General features: G+C 48.0%; 1 protein-coding gene across 1 annotated transcript in view; it reads left to right on the top strand.

Annotated features, from left to right (window-relative positions):
- Positions 1 to 573: 573 nt before the first annotated feature.
- Positions 574 to 11,179, top strand: part of LOC135531987 (rho guanine nucleotide exchange factor 39-like) — a 60,990-nt gene continuing 50,384 nt past the window's right edge. The window contains exons 1-2 of the mRNA XM_064959669.1: positions 574 to 610; positions 880 to 1,008. Coding sequence (XP_064815741.1) covers positions 574 to 610; positions 880 to 1,008 — 166 coding nt within the window. The remainder of the gene's footprint in view (positions 611 to 879; positions 1,009 to 11,179) is intronic.

Raw genomic sequence — 11,179 nt, 5'->3', positions numbered from 1 at the left:
CAGACAAGATGAACAGGGAAAAGGACCCAGACAGGATGAATAGGTAGACGGACCCAGACAGGATGAACAGGGTAAAGGACCCAGACAGGATGAACAGGGAGATAGACCCAGACAGGATGAACAGGGTAAAGGACCCAGACAGGATGAACAGGGAAAAGGACCCAGACAGGATGAACAGGGTAAAGGACCCAGACAGGATGAACAGGGAAAAGGACCCAGACAGGATGAACAGGGTAAAGGACCCAGACAGGATGAACAGGGTAAAGGACCCAGACAGGGTGAACAGGGTAAAGGACCCAGACAGGATGAACAGGGAAAAGGACCCAGACAGGGTGAACAGGGTAAAGGACCCAGACAGGACGAACAGGGTAAAGGACCCAGACAGGATGAACAGGGTAAAGGACCCAGACAGGATGAACAGGGAAAAGGACCCAGACAGGATGAAGGGTAAAGGACCCAGACAGGATGAACAGGGAAAAGGACCCAGACAGGATGAACAGGGTAAAGGACCCAGACAGGATGAACAGGGTAAAGGACCCAGACAGGGTGAACAGGGTAAAGGACCCAGACAGGATGAACAGGGAAAAGGACCCAGACAGGTTTTGTGAGGGTACGAACAGGGTAAAGGACCCAGAATACAGGGTGAATAGGTTCTGTATTTCATTTGCAACACACACAAAAAATGACTTTGTCTTCATGGGGTTTTGTGTGTAGATGGGGTGGCACTACTATCTATATTGAATCCAGGCTTTAACACAACACAATGTGGAATAGGTCAAAGGTTATGAATACTTCCTGAAGGCCCTGTAGCTACTTCCGGGGTGTTTCAGTAATCCATTCTGGCAGCGAACCCTCATCTGTCTACCCATGATGCTTTAGGGTCGGTGAAGCTGATCTCGGAGGTATCCCAGCGTGTCCAGGACAACGCCCGCAGCCATGACAACCACCTGCAGCTGCGGCGGGTGCAGAGACTGCTGAAGGGGAGAAAGACCAAAGTGGAAGCTCCAGGTTGGTTCTGTTTCTACCCCTCTCTCTCTACCCCTCTCTCTCTCTCTACCCCTCTCTCACTCTCTGCCCCTCTCACTCTCTGCCCCTCTCTCACTCTCTGCCCCTCTCTCACTCTCTGCCCCTCTCTCTCTCTGCCCCTCTCTCACTCTCTGCCCCTCTCTCACTCTCTGCCCCTCTCTCACTCTCTGCCCCTCTCTCACTCTCTGCCCCTCTCACTCTCTCTTTCAATTTAATTCAAAGTGCTTTTTTTGGTGTTGTGACTTTACTTTCATTAATCTGATGACTGTTATTTATTTAATCAACTAAATATGTTACCCTTTTTTAAATGAATCATATAACAATTACATCATTAGGATTTTGGGGCACCACGGAAGAGTTACCATCTCCAGAATTAAACTCTAGAAGATCTATCTATTTCCTCGATAAACAGTCATCTGATGAATTGTTACCTCATATCATCATTCTGACCAGTCGTAACCTTGGATCTGCAGAAACCCTTATGATTCAGTACTACACACATGGGTTGAATTATTTACTAGCTAAACTAAATAATAACACAGAATAAACATACACCCTTTAGATGGGACAGAGGTCCCTCGTGGATTGACAAAATATGTTGGCTTGTACACATCGACATGGAGAGGGGGAGAGACTCTGGAGAGACATGGAGAGGGGGAGAGACTCTGGAGAGGGGGAGAGACTCTGGAGAGACTCTGGAGAGGGGGAGAGACTCTGGAGAGGGGGAGAGACTCTGGAGAGACATGGAGAGGGGGAGAGACTCTGGAGAGACATGGAGAGGGGGAGAGACATGGAGAGGGGAGAGACTCTGGAGAGACATGGAGAGGGGGAGAGACATGGAGAGGGGAGAGACATGGAGAGGGGAGAGACATGGAGAGGGGAGAGACATGGAGAGGGGGAGAGACATGGAGAGGGGGAGAGACATGGAGAGGGGGAGAGACTCTGGAGAGACATGGAGAGGGGGAGAGACTCTGGAGAGGGGGAGAGACTCTGGAGAGACATGGAGAGGGGGAGAGACTCTGGAGAGGGGGAGAGACTCTGGAGAGACATGGAGAGGGGGAGAGACATGGAGAGGGGGAGAGACTCTGGAGAGACATGGAGAGGGGAGAGACTCTGGAGAGGGGGAGAGACATGGAGAGGGGGAGAGACATGGAGAGGGGAGAGACTCTGGAGAGACATGGAGAGGGGAGAGACTCTGGAGAGGGGGAGAGACTCTGGAGAGACATGGAGAGGGGAGAGACTCTGGAGAGGGGAGAGACTCTGGAGAGACATGGAGAGGGGGAGAGACATGGAGAGGGGGAGAGACTCTGGAGAGACATGGAGAGGGGGAGAGACTTATCGTTGATGCATCTCAGAACTATTCTTACATGAATCATAAAAGTTTTCACACGAACCGCCGCCCATTTTTGGAATAAGAAATAACGACTGTATTTACGTGCGAACGCCTTTGTTCGGCGTTGATCTGTCGGAACCAGCCTTCCTTAGGAAAGGTTGTCGGCCTTCCAGCAGGAAGCTTGTGTGGTTCTGCTCGGCCCGTCTTCTACTGTTGTTCAGTCGGGAAGATGGCTAGCCAGCCGTGTTGACAGTTCTCATTTGGTGATGAGCGTCTAGTAAGATAGTCTCACATAGATTCGCATTTTCTAGATAATTATATATTATTTTTTTCTCATGGTTTGTTTGGATCTAATTGTGTCGCTGTCCTGGGGCTTTGTTTGTGTTTGTAAATATGCAGTGTCTTGCAAAATTATTCCCCCCCCCCCCCCCCCCCTTGGCATTTTTCCAATTTTGTTGCCTTACAACCTGTAATTTAAATGGATTTTTATTTGGATTTCATCTAATGGACATAAACAATAAACAACACAAAATACTCCAAATGGGTGAAATAACTCTAACTGGAGAAGTGGTGTGTACATACAGTATGTACTCACCCCCTTTGTCAAAGCCCAGACCTCAATCCAATTGAGAATCTGTGGTATGATTTAAAGATTACTGTACACAGACACAGCCCATTCAACTTGAAGGAGCTGGAGCAGTTTTTGCCTTGAAGAACGGGCAAAAATCCCAGTAGCTAGATGTGCCAAGCTGAGACATTCCCCAAGAGACTTGCAGCTGTAATTGCTGCAAAAGGTGGCTCTACAAAGTATTGACTTTGGGGGGGGGGGGGTGAATAGTTATGCTCAAGTTTTCATTTTTTTTGGTCATATCTCTTGTTTGATTCACAATAAAAGTATATTTTTAATCTTCAAAGTTGTGCATGTTGTGTAAATCAAATGATACAACTCCCCCCCCCCCCCCAAAAAACATATTTTAATTCCATGTTGTAAGGCAACAAAATAAGAAAATGGCAGTAGGTTAGGAAGTGTAGATCAGTTTCCACCTCATTTTGTGGGCAGTGAGCACATAGCCTGTCTTCTCTTGAGAGCCATGTCTGCCTACGGCCCTTTCTCAATAGCAAGGCTATGCTCACTGAGTCTGTACATAGTCAAAGCTTTCCTTAAGTTTGGGTCAGTCACAGTGGACAGGTATTCTCCCGCTGTGTACTCTCTGTTTAGGGCCAAATAGCATTCTAGTTTGCTCTGTTTTTTTGTTAATTATTTCCAATGTGTCAAGTAATTATCTTTTTGTTTTCTCATGATTTGGTTGTGTCTAATTGTGCTGCTGTCCTGGGGCTCTGTAGGGTGTGTTTGTGAACAGAGCCCCAGGACCAGCTTGCTTAGGGGACTCTTCTCCAGGTTCATCTCTCTGTAGGTGATGGCTTTGTTATGGAAGGTTTGGGAATCGCTTCCTTTTAAGTGGTTGTAGAATTGAACGGCTCTTTTCTGGATTTTGATAATTAGCGGGTATCGGCCTAATTCTGCTCTGCATTATTTGGTGTTTTACGTTGTACACAGAGGATATTTTAGCAGAATGCATACAGTCTCAATTTGGTGTTTGTCCCATTTTGTGAAGTCTTGGTTGGTGAGCGGACCCCAGACCTCACAACCATAAAGGGCAATGGGCTCTATGACTGATTCAAGTATTTTTAGCCAGATCCTAATTGGTATGTTGAAATTTATGTTCCTTTTGATGGCATAGAATGCCCTTCTTGCCTCGTCTCTCAGATCGTTCACAGCTTTGTGGAAGTTACCCTTGGCGCTGATGTTTAGGCCGAGGTATGTATAGTGTTTTGTGTGCTCTAGGGCAACAGTGACTAGATGGAATTTGTATTTGTGGTCCTGGAAACTGGATCTTTTTTGGATCACCATTATTTTGGTCTTACTTAGATTTACTGTCTGGGCCCAGGTCTGTCTGGGCCCAGGTCTGTCTGGGCCCAGGTCTGACAGAATCTGTGCAGAAGATCTAGGTGCTGCTGTAGGCCCTCCTTGGTTGGGGATGGAACCACCAGATCATCAACAAACAGACATTTTACTTCTACTTCAGTAGACATTTTACTTCTAGCCCTCACCAGTTTGTTGATATGCATGTTGAAGAGAGTGATGCTCAAACTGCATCCCTGTCTCACCCATCGGCTCTGTGGGGAAGAAGTTCATTCCTATTTTAACCGCACACTTGTTTGTGTACCTGTCTCTTTCTCTACTATTCTCTCTCTACTTCTTTACCTCTCTCCTCTCTCTCTACTTCTTTACCTCTCTCCTCTCTCTCTCTACTTTACCTCTCCTGTCCTCCTCCTGTTCTCCCGTCTCTCCTCCACCTCTCCTCCTCTCGCCTCGTCTCCTCCTGTCCTCTCCTCTTCTCCTCCTCCTGTCCTCTCCTCCTGTCCTCCCCGTCTCTCCACCTCTCCTCCTCTCGCCTCGTCTCCTCCTGTCCTCTCCTCTTCTCCTCCTCCTGTCCTCCTCCTGTTCTCCCCGTCTCTCCTCCACCTCTCCTCCTCTCGCCTCGTCTCCTCCTGTCCTCTCCTCTTCTCCTCCTCCTGTCCTCTCCTCCTGTCCTCCCGTCTCTCCACCTCTCCTCCTCTCGCCTCGTCTCCTCCTGTCCTCTCCTCTTCTCCTCCTCCTGTCCTCCTCCTGTTCTCCCGTCTCTCCTCCACCTCTCCTCCTCTCGCCTCGTCTCCTCCTGTCCTCTCCTCTTCTCCTCCTCCTGTCCTCTCCTCCTGTCCTCCCGTCTCTCCTCGTCTCCTCCGTCCTATCTCCTCCTCTCCTCCTGAGGGAGTGGTCCACATGTAGAAGGAACAACAGAGAGACGTCGTCCTCGTGTCTCCCTCACCCTGCGTGCCTCCCTCACCCTGCGTGTCTCCCCACGGACCAATTACAGACTCATCTACTGGACCGGCACATGAAAAGAAAGCTGTGTGTATATGAACACACACACACACACACAAACGTGTATGTGTCTATGGACACTGCTGTGTCTTTTATGTGTGTGTGTGTGTGTGTACTTAGCACAAAAGGTGTTCGGGAGGCTGCCATAAGCATGGCTGTGAATAGCTAGTGAGCAGCAGGTCTCTCTGTTCGTGTGGAGGAGGTTTTTCATCTCATCCGTGGTTCTCAGGCCCCTTTCAACTCTCTACTGAGCCTCTTTCCTGTCTTTCAGCCAATCAGGTCTGAATCCTTCCTAACTAACATCAAGACCAGCCAATCAGGTCTGAATCCTTCCTAACTAACATCAAGACCAGCCAATCAGGTCTGAATCCTACCTAACTAACATCAAGACCAGCCAATCAGGTCTGAATTCTTCATAACTAACATCAAGACCAGCCAATCAGGTCTGAATCCTTCCTAACTAACATCAAGACCAGCCAATCAGGTCTGAATCCTTCCTAACTAACATCAAGACCAGCCAATCAGGTCTGAATCCTTCCTAACTAACATCAAGACCAGCCAATCAGGTCTGAATCCTTCCTAACTAACATCAAGACCAGCCAATCAGGTCTGAATCCTTCCTAACTAACATCAAGACCAGCCAATCAGGTCTGAATCCTTCCTAACTAACATCAAGACCAGCCAATCAGGTCTGAATCCTTCCTAACTAACATCAAGACCAGCCAATCAGGTCTGAATCCTTCCTAACTAACATCAAGACCAGCCAATCAGGTCTGAATCCTTCCTAACTAACATCAAGACCAGCCAATCAGGTCTGAATCCTTCCTAACTAACATCAAGACCAGCCAATCAGGTCTGAATCCTTCATCTAGGTCTACTAACATCAAGACCAGCCAATCAGGTCTGAATTCTTCATAACTAACATCAAGACCAGCCAATCAGGTCTGAATCCTTCCTAACTAACATCAAGACCAGCCAATCAGGTCTGAATCCTTCCTAACTAACATCAAGACCAGCCAATCAGGTCTGAATCCTTCCTAACTAACATCAAGACCAGCCAATCAGGTCTGAATCCTTCCTAACTAACATCAAGACCAGCCAATCAGGTCTGGATCCTTCCTAACTAACATCAAGACCAGCCAATCAGGTCTGAATCCTTCCTAACAACATCAAGACCAGCCAATCAGGTCTGAATCCTTCCTAACTAACATCAAGACCAGCCAATCAGGTCTGAATCCTTCCTAACTAACATCAAGACCAGCCAATCAGGTCTGAATCCTTCCTAACTAACATCAAAGAATCAGGTCTGAATCCTTCCTAACTAACATCAAGACCAGCCAATCAGGTCTGAATCCTTCCTAACTAACATCAAGACCAGCCAATCAGGTCTGAATCCTTCCTAACTAACATCAAGACCAGCCAATCAGGTCTGAATCCTTCCTAACTAACATCAAGACCAGCCAATCAGGTCTGAATCCTTCCTAACTAACATCAAGACCAGCCAATCAGGTCTGAATCCTTCCTAACTAACATCAAGACCAGCCAATCAGGTCTGATCCTTCCTAACTAACATCAAGCACCAGTCTGACTCAGCCCCTCCCTCACAGTCCCGCCACCCCAGCCCTCAAAGCCTCTCCCTCAACCTCCAGCACTTCTACTGTGGCTAAAAGAAAGGCGAGCTGCCTTCTCCAGTGATGTGTCCCAAATGACACCCTTTCTCCTACGTAGTGTTTAACCAGAGATTTTTTTTAATTTTTTAATTTTACCTTTATTTAACCAGGCAAGTCAGTTAAGAACAAATTCTTATTTTCAATGACGGCCTGGGAACAGTGGGTTAACTGCCTGTTCAGGGGCAGAACGACAGATTTGTACCTTGTCAGCTCGGGGGTTTGAACTCACAACCTTTCAGTTACTAGTCCAACGCTCTAACCACTAGGCTACCCTGCCGCCCCTGATGAGGAGGTAGCCAGGCAGAGTGAGATGGAGCCCCTAGATAATATTGAGTAGTCCATCAGATTAGGAGGTAGCCAGGCAGAGAGAGAGATGGAGCCCCTAGATAATATTGAGTAGCCCATCAGATGAGGTGGTAGCCAGGCAGAGAGAGAGAAAGAGAGAGAGCCCCTGGAACATATTGAGTAGTCCATCAGATGAGGTGGTAGCCAGGCAGAGAGAGAGAAAGAGAGAGAGCCCCTGGAACATATTGAGTAGCCCAGCAAAAGATAAAGATGCTGATTGTGAGATAAGAATTAAGAAGAGAGGAATCAATGAGACATCGATACCACAGACAGTCTGGCTGGGCGGTGTTATCCTGGGGGGGTGTAGAGAAGGTGGGGGCTGGAGAGATGTCTGGAGGCTGGCAGGGAGGATGGAGGGTGGAGGGAGGGAGGGGAGGGACGGGGGATGGAGAGAGACAGGCAGGGAGGATGGAGAGAGAGATGCAGGCAGGGAGGCTGGAGGGAGGGAGGGGGGATGGAGGGAGGGAGGCTGGATCCCATACCTAACCTGAAACAACTCAGGAACAGACCCCTACCAAACCTGAAACAACTCAGGAACGATCCCCTACCTAACCTGAAACAACTCAGGAACGATCCCCAACCTAACCTGAAACAACCTGAAACAACTCAGGAACGATCCCCTACCTAACCTGAAACAACTCAGGAACGATCCCCTACCTAACCTGGAAACAACTCAGGAACGATCCCTACCTAACCTGAAACAACTCAGGAACGATCCTAACCTGAAACAACTCAGGAACGATCCTAACCTGAAACAACTCAGGAACGATCCCCTACCTAACCTGAAACAACTCAGGAACGATCCCCTACCTAACCTGAAACAACTCAGGAACGATCCCCTACCTAACCTGAAACAACTCAGGAACGATCCCCTACCTAACCTGAAACAACTCAGAACGATCCCCTACCTAACCTGAAACAACTCAGGAACGATCCCCTACCTAACCTGAAACAACTCAGGAACGATCCCCTACCTAACCTGAAACAACTCAGGAACGATCCCCTACCTAACCTGAAACAACTCAGGAACGATCCCCTACCTAACCTGAAACAACTCAGGAACGATCCCCTACCTAACCTGAAACAACAACCCCCTACCTAACCTGAAACAACTCAGGAACGATCCCCTACCTAACCTGAAACAACTCAGGAACGATCCCCTACCTAACCTGAAACAACTCGAACGATCCCTACCTAACCTGAAACAACTGGAACGATCCCCTACCTAACCTGAAACAACTCAGGAACGATCCCCTACCTAACCTGAAACCACTCGGAACGATCCCCTACCTAACCTGAAACAACTCAGGAACGATCCCCTACCTAACCTGAAACAACTCAGGAACGATCCCCTACCTAACCTGAAACAACTCAGGAACGATCCCCTACCTAACCTGAAACAACTCAGGAACGATCCCCTACCTAACCTGAAACAACTCCAGGAACGATCCCCTACCTAACCTGAAACAACTCAGGAACGATCCCCTACCTAACCTGAAACAACCCAGGAACGATCCCCTACCTAACCTGAAACAACTCAGGAACGATCCCCTACCTAACCTGAAACAACTCAGGAACGATCCCCTACCTAACCTGAAACAACTCAGGAACGATCCCCTACCTAACCTGAAACAACTCAGGAACGATCCCCTACCTAACCTGAAACAACTCAGGAACGATCCCCTACCTAACCTGAAACAACTCAGGAACGATCCCCTACCTAACCTGAAACAACTCAGGGAACGATCCCCTACCTAACCTGAAACAACCCAGGAACGATCCCCTACCTAACCTGAAACAACTCAGGAACGATCCCCTACCTAACCTGAAACAACTCAGGAACGATCCCCTACCTAACCTGAAACAACTCAGGAACGATCCCACCTAACCTGAAACAACTCGGGAACGATCCCTACCTAACCTGAAACAACTCAGGAACGATCCCCTACCTAACCTGAAACAACTCAGGAACGATCCTAACCTGAAACAACTCGGGAACGATCCCTACCTAACCTGAAACAACTCAGGAACGATCCTAACCTGAAACAACCTAGGAACGATCCCCTACCTAACCTGAAACAACTCGGGAACGATCCCCTACCTAACCTGAAACAACTCAGGAACGATCCTAACCTGAAACAACTCAGAAACGATCCCCTACCTAACCTGAAACAACTCGGAACGATCCCCTACCTAACCTGGAAACAACTCAGGAACGATCCCTACCTAACCTGAAACAACTCAGGAAAACCTGAAACAACTTCAGGAACGATCCCCTACCTAACCTGAAACAACTCAGGAACCTAACCTGATCCGATCCCCTACCTAACCTGAAACAACTCAGGAACGATCCCCTACCTAACCTGAAACAACTCAGAACGATCCTAACTCTGAACAACTCCAGAACGATCCCCTACCTAACCTGAAACAACTTCAGGAACGATCCCCTACCTAACCTGAAACAACTCAAAGGAACGATCCCTACCTAACCTGAAACAACTCCTACCTACCTAACCTGAAACAACTCAGGAACGATCCCTACCTAAACAACTGAAACAAACTGAAACAGGAACGATCCTACCTAACCTGAAACAACTCGGGAACGATCCTAAACCTGAAACAACTCAGGAACGATCCCTAAACCTGAAACAACTCGGGAACGATCTAACCTGGAAACAACTAGGAACGATCCCTCCTAACCTGAAACAACTCGAACGATCCCCTACCTAACCTGAAACAACTCGGAACGATCCCTACCTAACCTGAAACAACTTCAGAAAGCGATCCCCTACCTAACCTTGAAACAACCCGGGAACGATCCCCTACCTAACCTGAAACAACCAGGAACGATCCCCTACCTAACCTGAAACAACTCGGGAACGATCCCCTACCTAACCTGAAACAACTCAGAACGATCCCTACCTAACCTGAAACAACACAGGAACGATCCTACCTAACCTGAAACAACTCAGGAACGATCCCCTACCTAACCTGAAACAACTCAGAAACGATCCCTACCTAACCTGAAACAACACAGGAACGATCCCCTACCTAACCTGAAACAACTCAGGAATCTAGTCCTAACCTGAAACAACTCAGGAACGATCCCTACCTAACCTGAAACAACTCAGGAACGATCCCTACCTAACCTGAAACAACTTCAGGAACGATCCCTACCTAACCTGAAACAACTGGGAACGATCCCTACCTAACCTGAAACAACTCAGGAACGATCTAACCTGAAACAACTCAGAAACGATCCCCTACCTAACCTGAAACAACTCAGGAACGATCCCTACCTAACCTGAAACAACTCAGAAGCATCCCCTACCTAACCTGAAACAACTCAGGAACGATCCCTACCTAACCTGAAACAACTCAGGAACGATCCCTACCTAACCTGAAACAACTCAGGAACGATCCTAACCTGAAACAACTCAGGAACGATCCCCTACCTAACCTGAAACAACACAGGAACGATCCCCTACCTAACCTGAAACAACTCAGGAGCATCCTAACCTGAAACAACTCAGAACGATCCCTACCTAACCTGAAACAACTCAGGAACGATCCCCTACCTAACCTGAAACAACTTAGGAACGATCCCCTACCTAACCTGAAACAACTCGAACGATCCCCCTACCTAACCTGAAACAACTTAGGAACGATCCCCTACCTAACCTGAAACAACTCAGAACGATCCATCCTAACCTGAAACAACTCAGGAACGATCCCCTACCTAACCTGAAACAACTCAGGAACGATCCCCTACCTAACCTGAAACAACACAGGAACGATCCCTACCTAACCTGAAACAACACAGGAACGATCCAAAACCTGAAACAACTCAGGAACGATCCCCTACCTAACCTGAAACAA

This window comes from Oncorhynchus masou, unplaced genomic scaffold, assembly GCF_036934945.1.
Source record: "Oncorhynchus masou masou isolate Uvic2021 unplaced genomic scaffold, UVic_Omas_1.1 unplaced_scaffold_1696, whole genome shotgun sequence".
NCBI classification, from domain to species: domain Eukaryota; kingdom Metazoa; phylum Chordata; class Actinopteri; order Salmoniformes; family Salmonidae; genus Oncorhynchus; species Oncorhynchus masou.
Note: the sequence above shows the minus strand (reverse complement) of the source record. Positions and strands in the feature narration are given on the sequence as shown.